Here is an 18539-nt window from a genome sequence, read left to right on the forward strand (position 1 = left end):
AGTGGAAACAGTGTCAGACTTTATTTTTCTGGGCTCCAAAATCACTGCAGATGGTGACTGCAGCCATGAAATTAAAAGACGCTTACTCCTTGGAAGGAAAGTTATGATCAACCTAGATAGCATATTCAAAAGCAGAGACATTACTTTGCCAACAAAGGTTCATCTAGTCAAGGCTATGGTTTTTCCTGTGGTCATGTATGGATGTGAGAGTTGGACTGTGAAGAAGGCTGAGTGCCGAAGAATTGAGGCTTTTGAACTGTGCTGTTGGAGAAGACTCTTGAGAGTCCCTTGGACTGCGAGGAGATCCAACCAGTCCATTCTGAAGGAGATCAGCCCTGGGATTTCTTTGGAAGGAATGATGCTAAAGCTGAAACGTCAGTACTTTGGCCACCTCATGTGAAGAGTTGACTCATTGGAAAAGACTCTGATGCTGGGAGGGATTGGGGGCAAGAGGAGAAGGGGACGACAGAGGATGAGATGGCTGGATGGCATCACTGACTCGATGGACGTGAGTCTGAGTGAACTCCGGGAGTTGGTGATGGACAGGGAGGCCTGGCGTGCTGCGAATCATGGGGTCGCAAAGAGTCTGACATGACTGAGCGACTGATCTGATCTGATTTGATCTGATAGTACTTATAATATTTAAACTATTTTATTGTTTATAAGCTTTTTGCCTGTCTAGAATATAAGCCAGTAAGAGTAGAAATCTTGTTCCCTGCTGTGTTATAAATGAGTAACTTACCAAAGCTGACTTAAGTTAGATTAAACTACATTTTCACCATTGTAAAAAGAAATGCTTAGTGTGGGGACAATAAGAATCTGATAAAACAGTGAACTAATTTACTGTTAATTTTTGGACAGATGAGCAAAGCAGTAATTTAATAAGAGTTAAGGAACAAATAAAAACTCACAGGATCCATATCAAGAAGAAATTCAGGAAAGCTAGAGGCTTTAAGTTCACATACATTTCAAATGTGAACTATGTCATGACTCCATACAGTTCAAACCCTTCTACAGAAGATTAAAAGTAAATTCAATGGGAAGGAAATGTACATTGAGAAGGGAAAAACTGGGGAGCAAAATGAATGGAAAGTCATATTCACAGCTGGAGAAACTTGTGAAATTCAAATTTGCTGGAGAATCTGCGAAATGTCATAGTTAAAAGATGACTTTGTTATTAGGAGTCTATATCTGCATTCAGTGTCTGGAGTAGGAAATGGCAACCTACTCCAGTATTCTTGCCTTGAAAACTCCATGGATAGAAGAGCCTGGCAGGCTACAGTCCATGGGGTCACAAAGAGTTGGACACGACTGAGCGACTGAACACACACGCACACATAGTGAACACCACTTTGACGCCACTAGACAGACAGAGCTGTTCCAAGACCACGTGTACATGCATGTTCACAGCACACACTCACAGTGTTAGTGGGGTTCAGGAGGGGCAGTGATTTACACTGAATGTGTGCTCAGTCACCAACAATCCCAACCCAGGGATCAAACCTGCATCTCCTGTCTCCTGCATTGGCAGGCAGATTCTTTTCCACTGGGCCACCCCCCATCATGCTGTTCCTATTTCTGGGATATTAACATTTTAATTAATGGGAAGAATAGATGATAGACTGTACCAGCTCTGGAGTCAGAGTGCCTGGGTTTAAATTCCATTTCCACTATTTATTAGCTGTGTAATTTTTGACATAGTTCTTAATTTCTCTGAGCCTATTTCTTTATTTGTGTATTTAGAGACCTCACAAAATTATTATGTTGACTGAGTTAATAATACTTATGAAGACCTGGCACATGGTAAAGTGGAGTATTTACTAGGTATCACAATCCTTATACTAAGTTCTTTAAATGTTTTCTCCTCTAATGCTCACAGCAATACTACGAGACAGGTTATTATAAGATATCCCCTCTTCTCCATATACATGAGAAAGTGAAAAGCCATGAAAAGGTTAAGAAACTTGTTCATGAATTCACAACTAAGTGAATAGGGTTAGAATGTAATCTTAGTCATATGCTTAAACCAGGTTTCCTAACAACCAAGCAAATATGGGCCTTCTAGTAACCCAGAAATTATGAATAATCAACAAGCTACCTCCACTCTGCTGCAGCTTCCGTAATATCTATTATCAAAACAAAGGGTTACATTATACAAGTGCACACATACATCAATTGTATCCATTATGTGCTGTGCTTTCAAAGAGGTTGAGAACCAAGGCGCTGCACTACTTTTGTTAAATTTTGTTTCCATGCCTTTGTATCCTCCATTCAAAGTGGATTACCCCACTGAGAAAAGAAGCAGCAAAGTTGCATTTATCTCACAGCAGACTCACTTAGCACCGTTAGTAAAAAACAGTTGGTTTTCAACAAAGATTGTCAAATAAATGAAAATGCACAAGAAAGTGTTCTATAAAATCACAAAGTACAAAGCAAGTTTTTATAAAGTCAACCTAATTATTTATATTTATTTTTATATTTTATTTATATATTTAGAAAATTATAAAGTTATAGTCAACCTTATAATACTTTTTGAAGATTCACAATATAAAAGGCTAACAGCCTTATCACAGTATTTTAATCCTCATCACAACCCCTATAAAATAGGTACCATTATTTTCATAGAAGAAGGAATACTTAAGGTCACATACTATGAAGTACTGGAGACCAAATTTTCACTCTTTCAATTTCTGTATCAAACTCCTTTTCTATATAAGGAAAAATATTATTTTAAAGTATACAAATTTCAAAAACCATTAAAGCCAACCGTGTAAATGAATAATCCTGTAGGTTTTAGTATAGTCACAAATGGTGCAACCATCATCACAATCTAATTTTAGAGCATTTCATCACTCCAAAACAAATTCTGTACACAACAGCAATGAGATCTAACTACATATAGTTTACATGCATAAAAGGAATGTAAATGCTTTTAAATAAAGCCTCCTTTAAATACATGTGAATGCATATTTCATGCAACTAATGCAAAAGGACATCATGAAATGACATCTAAAGGAGACAATTATGACTTGGTGGGCCTTCTATAATTTTGCATTGTCAATATCACCATTCATCTGGGCACAGCAAGTAATCAAGGTCTAATATCTACATTCAACTCTGATTACTATTGGTCAAACTCCAATTTCAAGGACTTCTTAGCATTTCTATATTCACAACCAAATAGTAAGACTAGCATGGACTGTAGATAAAAGTTTACCACCCAGTTGCCTTTGATATTCACTCTGTTATATTAATGTCAGAGGCAAAAGCTTAGGAAAATATTAAGTCACGGAAGTTAGGAGATCTGAATTTTCTTTTTCAGCAAGATATGTTCATACACATTTTCTAAGAACCCACACCACTGTATTTGATAATTTACAACAATCATTAAAGTATAATTTAATGTTATGCATCTATCCCAAACAATGAAAAGGCACTCACTGTTGGTAAATGCACATTCTTCTTCAGATTCATCACTGTCATCAGATGGAGATCTATAAGGAGGAGGCAGTTTCATTGGCGGTGGAGCAGCTCCTCGCCTCTGAAGATGCAAAATTTGAGAGAAGTGTTAATTGCCTTTGTTCAAGCTCTTCCTCAATGACAAACAGGATTAAAAGATAATCTGTAAATATTTTGACTGTATCCAACCTTCATCATATCACTAGGATTATAATTTTTTATTCTCTATGTTATTATGTAAAGTGACTCTGTGATGTAAACACACCAATACAGAAAACAGGAATTCAAAAGCACAACTTTTAAAACTGTTGACCTTCACAGAAGCATGCCTTCCTTTCTCCAGTGAGAAAACCAATTATATGTATCTTCTTTACACTGTTGAAAGTTAGTTTTCTTTGTTTCTGACCAAATAACTCAAATGAAAGACATATAAATAATGACTTAGATATAAAAATGACCCAATGTGTTAATCTTACAATTATTTCAACTTTTTATTCAATTATAAAAGGTACAGATTTCATTATTTATAAAGCACTTGAAATACCAAGATTTTCTAACTGAAGAGGTATTCATCTATAATTTGTAAATAGTTAACATATATTTCAATGTTTTAAAAAGAGAGAGAGAAAAAGCTTTATGATGAATACCTTTTGTACTTCTGTATACGTATTCTTTACATTTACAAACCAAATGATACAGTACATCAATATTTGGTTTAAAGAGACTTAATTAAAGTAGACTTTATGATCATATTACCTTTATACAACGCAGACCTTTTCTTAAATGCTGGGAAAAATAAAACATGCCAAACTACGGAGAGATCCAAGCTGCTGGAAAGAATAGGAGCCGATATACCCAAGCTCCCCACAGATGCCAAAATAACTGAATTAAGATTTGTTTTGCTACAGGATTTCAATAAAGCACAATCAATTATGCTTTACAGTACAAAGCCACTAATGGCAGGATACACTTCAGTAAATGGACAATGACTGGTCCATTACAGAAAGCAGACATGTAATAAATTCCTCCAAAATAGAAAACACTATTTGGCATCCATAAGGAAAAACACACACTCAAATTTATTCAGGATAACATCTAATCAAGGGTCATTCTAAGTGAAAGACAAAGCTAAGAACAAGGAGAGCTAGCTTTTAAAATAGTAGTAAAAGATATATATGAATTCTCTTTAATAGCACTTTAAAAAGTATATTTAAGGGACAATTGTTTACATGACCTATTTCTTTAACTTCTACCAACACGCTCACAAAGAATGTAGGATAAGCATATTCTGGGCTCCCTATGGTATGAATGTGGGTTGCCAGATGTCCAGGCAGCTTTCTACCACATATGGGAGAAGAGTGTAGGTAGGTCCAGGCTCTCACTGTGGCAGCAAAGGCTGGAGCAAGGTATGCACAGGGAGGGCCAGGTGAACAGAACTTCTGTGAGGGTAGAGAAAAACACAGACCATAGGACATGCTCAGCTCTGAGAACAGTGTCCTTAACTGTTTGCTGAATGAGTAAATAACTGGTTGTCATTCATGTTGTTTCAGTTCTCTGACATATTAGCATTGAGAAAAATGACAATAACACAAACCGTTCTTGTTCAAGAGCATTGCATATTAAGGACTTCCCTGATGGTCCAAGGTTAAGAATCCACCTTGCAATGCAAGGAACATGGGTTCGATCCGTGGTCCAAGAACTAAGATCCTACATGCCGTGGGAAAACTAAGCCTGCGCACCACAACTGCTGAGTGCACACAGCAACCACTGAAGCCCTTCCCCCGAGCTCACGCGCCACAACAGGAGGAGCCACCACAAGGAGAAGCCCATGCACTGCCACTAGAGAGTAATCCCCTTTCGCCACAACTAGGAAAATCCTATGTGCGGCAACCAAGAGCTCATGAATTGCAACAAAGACCCAGTGCGGCCAAATAAATAAATAAATAAATTTTGTAAAAAGAGCATTGAGATTTCTTCTGGAAATGTAAGTTATTTTAACAAAGTATTAAAGTTGCGTTGCCTTCTAAGACATTAACAAGTTTAGTGTCTAAATCTGAATCTTATTTAAACATTTTTTTCAGCAAATATAAATACTCTTTCCAATTCTCTCTGAACCAGGATAACCACCTTTTTGGTTCCCATGTTAGCAATTTTAATAAACATCTGGCACAGTTACATTCTGCATAATTTCAAAGGTCAAGTTTCTTTTCTTTAATTTTATTAGTCAGTCTTGAAAGCCCCACTGATATGTTCAAGTATACTCATCTTCCAGAACCAATGAACTGTGAAGCCTGAGACATACAATCCCATACACATGATTTCCTGGTTCCGACAGTAAATTCCCAGTGGCAACAGAACTTTGTCTTTTTAACTGTTTTTCCATTTTTAAATTTTCAATTCTATTTTTTGTTGTTGTTGTTTCTAATATTAAGCTAAGTTTGGTCCTGATTTGTACTTCGGCTGTAAATTATTCACCATTAGCAGAAGTCATCAGTAGAATCTGGTTTTATGATCTGGCAATTTAGTGATATTTATTGGAATGATGAGGATCTATTACATACTGCTTCTTTGGGCATCTACTCTCTCTTGATTGAGAGAAAAAAGCAAACATGTTTATTAGATTGTTTGCCTGGCTGTGCTTTTGTACAAGAACATGTCTTGGTTCCAATGTAAAGAACAGCTTTTTGCCAGACAGACCAGTGTTTTTGCATTTTTGTGTCTACATCTGACACGTGGCTAAAGTTGCAGGACAAAAGCTGAAAGTCCTGTGTGTATCTGAAAAGGAGAAAGACTCTTACCTCATTGTGAACACGAAATATTCTCCTACCTTTGGGGGTATTAAAAACTCAGTCTTTTAAAGTCTTTCTGATTGGTTAGAGACTAAGAGGCATTATTTAAATCTAATATTCCCAGAGTTTTTTAAGAAATAGTGAAACTAAACGTATATTACTTTAGATGTGCCAGTCTTTTGAGAAATCCCTTTTCACAGAAACAACTAACTCAGAAGCATTTTAATATGTGAATCTAGATTCACAAAGTCAAAAAGACTTGGTAATTTTAATTAGAAATGCTTATACCTTCTCCCTGATCTCCTTGATCTCACTGGTGTGTAATATAGAACAAAAATATATAAGATAATAAAAACATTTACACTAATGTTGCATGATATCCACATGTCCACATGCTGTGCACGTGTGTATCACAATTGGTTACACATTGGCCTGAGAATTATCAGCCAGTTCTAAAGATTAGCACAATGTAGAGTATCCCTGATGGAATGCTGTTTTATTTGTTGCTGTTAAGAATAATCAGAGAGCATGCATCCTATAATACTCTAAGTGTCATCAAGAGGGTCACAAGAGATCATTCTGATGTTTGCAAATGCCTTCCTGAGATTCCTCTTAGTTTCAGAGTCTGACAAATCCAGATTTTTCCCTTGGAATAGAAGCATGCCTTAATAGCAATCTTATTGAAGTATATTTCACATATAATAAAATATACTTATTTGGGATATATATTTTTTATAAGGTTAATGTAACCATACTTTATGGAGAAGGCAATGGCACCCCACTCCAATACTCTTGCCTGGCAAATCCCATGGAGGGAGGAGCCTGGTGGGCTGTAGTCCATGGGGTCGCTAAGAGTCGGACACGACTGAGTGACTTCACTTTCACTTTTCACTTTCATGCATTGGAGAAGGAAATGGCAACCCACTCCACTGTTCTTGCCTGGAGAATCCCAGGGACGGGGGAGCCTGGTGGGCTGCCGTCTATGGGGTCGCACAGAGTCGGACACGACTGAAGAGACTTAGCAGCAGCAGCAGCAGCAGCAGCAACCATACTTTAAGGGATTACTATGTTTAGCGGGAAACAGCATTTTCATTTGGGTAATACACAAAAAGAAAAAGAAGATAGCTAACTACAGAGGACTACTTCTCTATTAATGACATCTCCCAGTTGTGAAGAGTGTCCACAATTTCCTTCAAAGAAAGAAAACATATGAAATAATACTGAAGAAAATTTAGAAAGAAAATACCAAAGAGTTATGCACCTACAGCTGATAATAGCATTTCTATGAAGTCTGATGTTTCACATTCTATATAAGAGGTCAGAAAATACTGAAATGAAATAAAACAAAATAAGAAAAAACTAGAGATTTATTCAAGATCTGCTTGTTGATTTTTTTTAAGTTTTTCAGTCACTTTCTTCCCTTATCTTTTTTAATGTGAATAATTTCAAGCCAAAATTTTTATTTCTAACCTACACCTCTACTAATAGAGTTTCAAGTGATTTTGTCTCCTTTCTGACTGTCAGGAATTCTAGAGAACATGATTGCTTTTGTATTAAGGAGGAAAAAAATACCTAAAAGAAATTATTTCTATCAATAATAACTGTTAAAGAGAGAGTTTAGTCATCACATGACCTCCCATCTTTGGGAAAGTCTCCCCTAGTACTCTGGGCATATTTCTACCATACCAATTACACTTCTAGTTATTTCACTACATATCACATTCATATATGCACTTCTTGGAGTGAAGGTAATTTGTCATTCCAGGGTGTAGAATAATGCTTTGTACACAAGCTATAATTACAGAGAAGAGTAGTATAGTGAAGTACATCCTGTAACCACTGAAACATCATCCTGTAATGGAGATGTAGATTCTCATATGGCCAATTGACTCACAAGTGGGAGTGCTTTGGGGCAATAATAAACTGTTGTGCTGTGCTCTGTCATGCCTGACTCTTTGCAACCCCATGGACTGTAGCCCACCAGGATCCTCTGTCCATTGGGGACAATATTCACCTCTGAATTCTCCAAAGATTCACTAACATGGCTAACTATCCTGAACACTGCCTGGAACCTAACAGACACACAATACATATTTATTGAATAAATAAACTAAAAACAAAACAAACACCTCTGGCTTTAGGTCAACAGGTATTGGCAAATGCTGTCCGGACAAAAGTCATTTTCCTGTGTTCCATTTAACCTTCTGATTTGGGGTTTATGGTTGCATTGTTAACTATTGCCATGCTAACTTAGTGACAACTTTTGCTCCATGCCAAGGAATTCAGCTGGGTAGACTTATTATACATTGACTTTCAGTTTTACTGGGCTCTTACTGGATTTTTTAAAAAATTTGAATGCAAATATCCTTGCTATATATTGAAATTCAATTTGATTTAATGTACCAAAGTTGATAAGTATCATACATTTATCTTTTCCTTCATGAAATCTCATTTGGAATTTTCCTTAGTCAATTAATTACTTTGTTCCCCAAAGTATTTAAATCAGTAACCACTTTATATTCATCTGTGTGTTTATTGTCCATGTCTCCACAGCCTGTTGTCTGTTTCCTTTTTGATGTTATATCCACTGACTATAGCACAGTGACTGTAACACTATTGGTTTCCAATAAACATTTGATTAATGTTCAGATATTTGAATCAACATACGAATCAACACAATTCCAGCAATAAGACAGACTAAATATTCTGAGAAGCCCTTCTTTAAAAAAAATACACACACACACACACACACATATATGTATATCACAGATAAAAATTCAAAACTATATTTTTGTAACTGAGGCCAGAAACAACCATAAATTCCAAATCAAAAGGTAAATCCCCAGAGGGCATGTGCCACTCCCCAGTGACCTAAAACCAGAGATTTAGTTTTGTTCTGTTTTTAGGATTCTTTATTCACACAATAAATATGCATTGTATGCCTAATAGGTGGCTGGCAGCATTCTGGGCGATGCAGAAAAAGAGAAATGATGAGATAGATCATCTCCCTTCTTTGAGCTTATATATCAGATGTCACATTTTGTGGGTCTTCAGGTCTCATCCCCATATTGCTTTAAAGTTAGCAGTCACTGAATTCTATATTGTTTGCTTTGCCCTAGTAAAACGCAAACTCCAGAAAAACAGGGAATTTTTGTTTTAAATAGCTTCACTCCAATATACTGAAGTATAACTGACTTAAAAAATTGCAGATTTTTAAGTGTACAATTCAAATTCACCGCCATAATCAATATAACGAACATGTAACCATCACCCCAAAAGTTTCTTCATGACTCTTTTTAATCACCCTCTTCCCTGGCATCCTATTCTCCTGAACCAATGATATTCTTGTCACTACAAAAACATATTTTCTCAACTTTTATATAAATATAATCATGCAGTATGTACTCATTTTTATCTAGTGAGAGCTAGAAATTTAATTAGTCCAAAGTTTCTATTTGAGGTCAAACAAGGTGGGAAGTAGGACTAAAGATATCAACCCCCAAAACCCAATCCCTGCAAAAAAGGACCAAAAGGTTAAAGTATTCTGCAAGTGATGACTTGCAACTTGTACAAAACTAATACCTCTGCAACAATAACCATGGTCTTCTAGATTCTACATATTATCTGTGTTTATTGGCAGTTGCCAAAAACAAACCACAGAATCCTGAACACACAGTGTATGTTACTGCTAATCTGAATATAACCTTTGGGATTAAGATCTGAACTCAGAGATAAAACAGATAGTTCTATAATTTGGTACCAACTTAATTCCTATCCTAATTCCTTATCCTTTTCAAGAACCCTTCTCCCCAAATCCTCAAGGGGTCTTGATTAGCCCTCATACATTTCTGTAAATAAAGTATTCCCAAGTGAAAAAATCAGGCATAGCTTTTTTTTTTTTTTTCCTTTAATGAGGTGAAATTTTCAATGGGTAGTGTTTAAAATAAACAAAGTAAACAAACCAAAATTTTGATTACAGAAGACATCAGGAATATTTCCTGACCTTGGTCTTAGCATGAGATGGAAGAAAACAAAAGAAAAAGAAAAAAGGTGTCCCCTGAGAATTCCTTACAAGCCCAGACCCACTAGGTTAGAGACTTGAATTCATTCTGTGTGGCTCATAAACTTCCAAGACAAACTATCAGACAAAAATATAAAAGGAAATCTGTCCTATTCAAGGATATTGGATGAACTAGATACTAAGGCACTACTTAGTAAGGCCACATATTAATGAAAGGGTCAATTATATCCCTGTGAGGATATTAAATTTTTTAATTTAACCTAATAAATTATCTTGAAAAATATAAAATAAAAACAGAAAAGCTACGTGAAAAGTAGATTAATTTAACCATCAAAATGGAAGATGAGTTACTCTGATCAAAAAAATCGGTAAGTGTATAGAATACCTGAATAACCCAATTAGTTAGTTTTCCCTAATAACCCTGTATGAAAATCTGTAACTAGATAATAGCTATTCTTTTAAATCACAAATATACATTTATAATATCTATGTGCTAGGCCATAAAAAAAAGTTTCAACCAATGTGCAAGGTACAAGATATTATATAAAATACAATTTGTGGTTATAATTAAAATAGGTTTGAAAATAACAGCAATAAGTTTTTTAAAATATTTTCATGGAAATTAAAATACATTTTTAATAAAAATAAATCTTTTGGAAGCTAAAAAAAGAAACAATACTAAGCAATAGAAATTCAACTTAATATCTTAGGAGTTAGAAAAAGATGGTAATGGCTGATAATGGCTCCATGACATCTTACACCTGTACTTCACTAGGCCTTCATCCAGGCCAAAATTAGGTACGTTCACAGAAAGGAGATATTATAATTGCTGTGAAGTGAACTTAAAGTCGTTCAGCCGTGTCTGACTCTTTGCAAACCTATGGTCTGTAGCCCACCAGGCTCCTGTGTCCGTGGGATTCTCCAGGCAACAATATTGGTGTGGGTTGCCACTCCCTTCTCCAGGGGATCTTCCCAACCCAGGGACGGAACCTGGGTCTCCTGCAGGCAGATTCTTTACGTTTGAGCCACCAGGAGAGTCCTAAACGTACCATACTTCTACCCAGATACTCATCCAAAAAAACACATATTAATTGCAGCTCAGATATGCAAAAAGAAACCAAAAACATTTTTAAAAGTTTAAGAGGTTAGGTTACCTTTTCTTTTTTTTCTTGGGTGTCTTGGTCCTGGTTATTGGTGATTTTTTTGGCCTTGCTATGCACACTAGGAATGACCTGCCACCACAAAGACAAGGAAGAGAGAAAGAAAGAATTTAAATGTCACAATAATTACATTGCTCCATGCATTAAAAAAAAAAAAAGTTAAAATCCTACTTAACTATATCTCTAACTTCACCTAAAAAGTAAAGATATGAGAAGTATAGTTAAAGCAAACAACACAACTTGGGAAATCTAGCAAGTTATATAACCCAAATGTGCATGCCTGCATGTGTGTGTGTGTGTGTGTGTGTTTGTGTGCAGCATCAGGGACAATAAATTCACAGGCTTGTTTAGATCCAGAAAGTTAGTTCCTATGTAACATTTATTTCATTGATTACCTTATTCATCAGTGTACTCCAGCTCAAGTTTTGTTTTTTTGGTGTTTTCTTTTTTTTAAGGTTATTGTATATGTTTATTCCAGTCACCAAGGGCAGCTAACACTGAAGTGATATCACTTCAGCCCACTTATTTGAGGCTTTGATTTTACTTTTCTTCATGTAAAGAATGGATGCCTCTGTAAATATTACTTTTTCTTTTTTACTTAATGAACTGTAAATCCTGTCAGCTGGAATGATTATGATATGTTTCTTTTCATGGATATATAACATTTCTTGCTGTCAGTCATTCTTTTCATGGGATTTTACATACTTCATTTCCAATTTTCTCTCCTACAAACAATCTTGCAGTAATCATTCTTATGTAATATCTCATAAAGTTTGAGTATGGTATCTAGCGCACTATGTACATTCAATAAATATTTAACCATCACTGTTAGCATATAGATAAATTATACAAAGCTATTTACACCCCTGGATAATACCTCAGTTAGAGCTGGAATTTAGGGTTGTTTATCACTATCACCCTGATGCTCAGAAAAAGCACCACATAGTAGCATTCAATAAATGCTTATAAGTGAATCAAACAGTTCAATTTCATAGAAATGACTTTAATTCTTAATGATGCAAACAGCACAGATTATTTTTTGACTCATTTCTTTTTGTAAAACTACCTGTAAAATATCTTAAGAAAATACAAAATTATTTTGTATTATTAAAAGTGGTTATTTTAAAGGCTCCTCAAATAGCTAACACAAGTAATTGGCATAAAATCTGATGACAGACATGCAGATTAAAAGGAAAAATACATCTCCTTACTCAGAAAATTAAAGGAACTGCCTCCCTAGGGATAATTTAAAAAACAAAACAAAAAAAAAAGCACTTTTCTCAAAAAGGCAATTTACAATTAATTCTTCTCTACTTTTAGAGTCTAAAGGAATAAATTAATTTTGGAATAAGTGAGACAATCTCAGAAATGTTTCTCTAAAGTAAAAAGTAATAGTAGTGATAAATCAATTTATATCTGTGGCTTCTTATGTGAATAGAGACTGTGCTTAATATTTATTTCTCTATTTAACACACAGGACAACCTAAGTCAGAGTTCAAAAACCAGTGGATCTACAGGTATATGTTTCTAATTCTGAAGACTTTAAAACACTTTGTCTCCCTACAAAGTCAAACACCTGCCTATACTGGACCTACTTTCTTCTATGGAAAAACCAGCTAAAGTTAAAGGGCAGAAGCTTTGAAATGGGATAAAAGTTAGTTGCCATTCATAAGGTTTATACTATTTGTTTTTCAAATAGAGAAATATTATTCTCTACACATATCATTAGCAAACTTTGGAAGACAAATTGCTCACCAAAAAAGACCACATCTTTATGAAAAGTAGAAGAGCACATATTTCTTATGAAAGTAAAAAATATATGACTAATACACAAAATGAACATGTCCAAAAAAATTTAGATGCCATTATGAAACAATGATATTAGGGAAATAGAAATGGAAGACAGGAAAAAAGAAAACAACACATAATAATAAATTTAGTGAACTGAAAGAAGGATACCAATTTTAAAAGGGTTTGGTTTTGGATATATAGAGAAAACCTTAATGCTACTGTGAAATGCAATTATAAGTAGAAAAAATTATTTTGGCATAAAAACTTTCTATTGAGATGTACAGTATAGATCATGAATTCTGCTCTCAAATAAGCATATACCAAGTAAATCTAAGTAGATATACACATTTCTTTCTAGCGTGCTGAAAATGTAGTTGAGAAATTTAGGAGAAAAAGCTTAAAAAGGTAATGTGTTGCCAGTCCTCCTAAAGCACCTATTAAAAGCACAAATATTTAAAAAATTAAAACTTAAAAAAAAAGTGCAAACATAAACACCACCACTCAATCCATCATGCTGATGAGAATTTTCATGAAGGTTTCACTGATGGCTCAGATGGTAAAGAAATCACCTGCAATGCAGGAGACCCAGGTTCCATCTCCGGGTTGGGAAGATCCCCTGGAGAAGGGAATGGCTACACACTCCAGTACCCTTGCCTGGAGAATTTCATGGAGGGAGGAGTCTGGCAAGCTATAATCCATGAGGTCTCAAAGTCACAGCTGAGCGACTAACACTTTCTTTTTCAAGGCACATTTAGACATAGGACCCTGATGGCCAAACATTAGGAAATGACTTCCTTGGAAGTTTTGAAGAATGTTTCAAAGTTTAATTAAACTGATCAAAAATGATTAAGAATTTGGCTATATTTTCTATTTCTGTGATGACCAATAATAATTGTAAGAATAAGTAAGCCAAAGATACAAAAATATGAAGCTTGATTCCTTTCATTGCCTTATTCAGGTGGAATCAACTTTGTGCTGAAAAAATGGAACAAGTAATGGACATTAATATCATCACCATTCTTTGGCTAGAACCACAGACAGTTCAATGTTCGATGAACGTGACACTCTGTGATGCTGCCTGAGGGATAAGTGACTTGAGCATGTAATAATGCTGAAGACATTTTTCTTTTTAAGCAGTTTAAAGATATTGTACTGGTCACTCAAATGAAAACTTCCACCACAGCTCACCAACAAAGACTAGATTAAAAGCTTGGCCTTTATAGCTGACCTTATAACCTAATAAAATGCTTTGAATATTTTTTGGTGAAGCATTCACAAATGGTCGTATAAATGTATAATTTGATTGGCTCATTCTAGCTCAGAACTGTTTCTCTGGAAGTGTCATTTGGCAGGGAAAATCTGGCCAACATTCCTATTCAATTTAGTCTCCAGAAATAAAATGATGGCCTCAACAACTTTCTCAGTATCATAAGAGTTTAAGGGTGGATTCTAATAAATCCAGAATTTCAAACTGCATAAAAAAATGTGAAGACTTTATTCTGCTTCCCTCTCTCAATTAGTCTTGATGGTATAAACGTAGCATTAAGTCTGGAAGGGACCTTGCTGTGAGTACAGTGCACAGCAGAGCTGCCCATACGGGGTGAGGCTGCAGCCCCCTGGGTATGGGCAGGCTATAAGCATGCAAAAAATACACAACGATGCCCCCCGCCCCTGGGACAGCCAGACATCTGTTTACCCAGTTTGTTATACAAATATTATTTTCTGTATGCCTTGATATAAAAAAAGGTTGAAAAGCACTGCATTTCAGTGGACTGAAAAGCATATTTTTAAAAACTATGCAGTTTTTCTACTGTTCAGAAGTGCCTATGTTTTGAACAGCTGTCTTCCATTATAAAATATAGAAAAGTAAACATAGCTTTCGGTTACAGGGCTTACTGGTGACATTTCTGCCTCATATTGCAATATAAAATACACATCCTGTCACTGACATCTGTGTATCAGAGTTCTAATTCCATACCAAATGAGTAGTTTATTACAGGAAAAAACTCTATGATGAAATACTGTTCTTTGTAAATTCAGAATCTCCAACAGAACATACAGTGCAACACATTTGAATTTTTACGTGCTATAATAGATACACAGGCCATTTGATAGTCCCTCTAGGATGTTTTTATAACTGACCTGCTCTGTGTTGGAAGCGTTTTATAGACAAAGTAACTAGTTCAGAAAGGTTAAGTAACTTGCCTCCAAAATAGCAAACCTGGTAAATAGGGAATCAAAGAATCGAAAATAGGTCTGTTGGACTCCATTGTACACTGGAATAACTCAAATTTGACCAGGAGATTGAAATCAGAGAAAAAAGGGAAAACTGAAGCTAATAATTACATTTTTACAAAGCTAACTTCCTTTAAGCAATAGTAGAATAACAGTAAAAAATATGTTGGAAAATATTAACATTTGGAGGCAAAAGCTTGATCCACAGATCTATAGACTATTTGTAAACTTGTTGAATATGTAAACTAAGGCTTACTCTTGGAGTGGATGACAAGCTCTGAACGACGAACACCACAGGGTTTCCTGCATTCTTAATGGCCTCGACTGCTTCTCTGTGTGAAGCATTCTGCAAATCTACTCCAGACACCTAAAAACACAGAAGTAATTTATTTCAGTTAGCAAGGCAGCAGATCTTGTGGATAAGTTAATTCAAGTTCATGCATATTATCTAGTTATGAGAACAGCCAGAGTTGAATGAATTAGACGACAGCTAGAAAAAAATAAGACTGGCACATAAAAAGGTTTGCTGTTTTAGGAGACCATGTTTAAGAAAATTAACATCTTATCTTCAAGAAAAGTAAATAAGAAAAATATCTTAATAACAATGGCTGAGGTTAAAAATAATTATGCAAAAGTAGGTAGCCTAATCAGTAACAGAAGCTTCTGAGCTTATAATGTCACCTCTGCCACTATAAGAGGACATAATTCTGAAGGGGGGTAGGGGCTGGGGATCTCTTTGGACTCATCTTCTCTCAATTAAACTAAGAAGAAAGGTATTTTAAGCAAATTGCCCATTATCAAATTGAGTAGTTGAACATTTCTCAAATTATGTTCAAAAAAGAAGTATGAAAACACCCATGGGTTCTTTTACTAAAAGAGTTCTGCCTTCAACAAATTTGGGTAAAGTATACACATCTCATTATACAAATCTGAAAAAGCATAACTTGTGAACATGCCCATAGTCTCAAAGAGCATTCTGTTTATCAAGTGCATTTATTTAAAGGAATGAATTCTTCAAACTCATAATGTAAGGAGGCCTTGGTAAAAGTTGAGGTGGTTTCCAGTCAGAGGATAACGGCAATTTGTGAATATTGTTTTGCTACAAGGGGATCAAAGAAATAGGAATGTAGGTGCAGTGGAATCAAGGTTGGTTTTTGTTTTTTTAAGATGGGATATACTACAATAATGATGATACAGAGGAGAGGAAAAATGAAGGTAGAGAAGAGTGATGACTGCAGAAGCAAACCCTTGGAGACTGAAGATGGAATGACTTCTACTGCACAAGTTAGAGAGACAGACTCTAGATAGAAGAAACACAAATAGTTCATTTGTTGCAACAAGCACAGGTAGAAAAAAGGATGTAGAAGGAGCAAGAGGAAGGTCCCTTTTGACGACTCCTCCTTTCTCAATGAAATAAGAAAGAAGGACCATCAACTGAGATTAAGACTAAGGAAGGAAGCACAGGAGGTCTGAAGGACTACTTAGAAGAATGCAACACCTTGTGAAATGCAGGACAGCGGGACAGAGTTAAGGACCCATCTGAGGGAGCAGTCATGAATTTAAAATGAGACCAGACAGTATGCATGGGGTTTTTTGTTGGTTGGTTTCTTGGCTTTTTTTTTTTTTTTTTTTTTTTTGCTATTTTACAACTTTTCATTCCAAAGGCTTCAGAGTGTCACAATTTCTTGTTTGTTGGTATAACTTTGTTGGTTCAAATCAAGAAAGAGATCACAAAATAAGCAAACAGTTGCACTTAACTAGGATGTGGTTGTCCCAGAAAAGCTCAATGAAAGGAAAGAAGATCAAAGGAGTTGGAAACACATGCACCGGAGTGATAGGAGGATAAGTCACTGCATCTGAGCAGAGTGAGGAGGAAAGCGAGCATGCCAGAGGCTGAGGGACAGAGAAGCGACAGCATGGAGGCAGGAGATGGGAGCCCTGTGTGTCAGAGAGATTTAAATGGAGGTGAGTCTAAAGAACACAGCAAGAGGAGAGAGCAGAAAGAGGTGATGTCAGGGAGGCAGCTGAAGCCACATCATGTAAAATCCAGAAGGCCATGGCAAGAACTCTGGCTTTTTATTCTAATAGGCATCCATGAAGATTTTAATGCTGTGAAAAGCTCTTTTCCCATCTGAGTTGAGGAAGGATATGAATAATAGTAAATGAAAAAAAAATAGAAAAAATTTGCAGTGACGATTAAAAGCTGTCACTAGTTTGATGAAGCTTCTTTCAAAAAAACCTGATCCCTGAAACATTCAACAGTAAGAAAAGTAGAGGCTATATGAGAACCACATCCTCTTCAATAATAATCAGCTTTTTTCCCCTGACAGAGATTATACAGTGTTAAATGGGAATCACTAAAGCTGAGAAGTGAGAAAAAAGTTAGAATTCTGTCATATTACAACAGAAAAATAATCTTAGTCTTTCTCAACTTTAAAATTATAACCTAAAAATGTCCATGTACATAGATGAAGACCCATTTAATCTAAAATTAAGTTAAATTTAAACTTTCTAGTTTAAAAAGCTCTTTATACGGACCTAAACCTTTTGTGCAATTGTCTCAAGACAGAAATGAGTATTAAACTTCACTAGCAAAGCAACTAATGCTTTTCATAGAAAAAAGTAAACAAATGACTGATTATGCTTCACAGAATATATATTAGAGTTTAACATTTCAGGTCTGTTGTGAATCTGAAGAAATATAAATTATTAAATCTGAGATAAAACAATGGGTTTTTATTAGTATGTGTAAAAGTGACGATGGATTAGATGAGAGAATACTTTTTATTCACTGACAGCAGAGAAAGATGAGAAAAAATTCAAAAAGGTAAGAAAAAATGAACAATTCAATTAGAAAAAAGACAAAAGACTTGAACAAACATTACACCAAAAAGGGTATCAGATGGCAATTAAGCACATGAAAAGTTATGGAACTACAAGTTAAAACCACAATGATATCATTCTGTACCTATCCAGAATGGCTCAAATGAAAAATAGTGACAATCCCAAATGCTGGTGAGGATGCAGAGAAACTGGATCACTCATAGCTGCTTGTATACAAAATGGTACAGCTATTCTGGAAAA

At 35.5% G+C, this 18539-nt stretch overlaps 1 protein-coding gene across 4 annotated transcripts in view; it reads right to left on the reverse strand.

Annotated features, from left to right (window-relative positions):
• PATJ (PATJ, crumbs cell polarity complex component) overlaps nucleotides 1-18539 on the reverse strand; it is a 385743-nt gene that overhangs the window by 221569 nt on the left and 145635 nt on the right. For all 4 annotated transcript variants that reach the window (XM_027537066.1, XM_027537067.1, XM_027537065.1 and 1 more), the window contains exons 25-27: nucleotides 15712-15822; nucleotides 11424-11501; nucleotides 3442-3541 (exon numbers count right to left, since the gene is read on the reverse strand). In XM_027537066.1, the coding sequence (XP_027392867.1) occupies nucleotides 3442-3541; nucleotides 11424-11501; nucleotides 15712-15822 (289 nt within the window). The remainder of the gene's footprint in view (nucleotides 1-3441; nucleotides 3542-11423; nucleotides 11502-15711; nucleotides 15823-18539) is intronic.

The sequence above is a fragment of the Bos indicus x Bos taurus genome, chromosome 3, assembly GCF_003369695.1.
Source record: "Bos indicus x Bos taurus breed Angus x Brahman F1 hybrid chromosome 3, Bos_hybrid_MaternalHap_v2.0, whole genome shotgun sequence".
NCBI classification, from domain to species: Eukaryota; Metazoa; Chordata; class Mammalia; order Artiodactyla; family Bovidae; genus Bos; species Bos indicus x Bos taurus.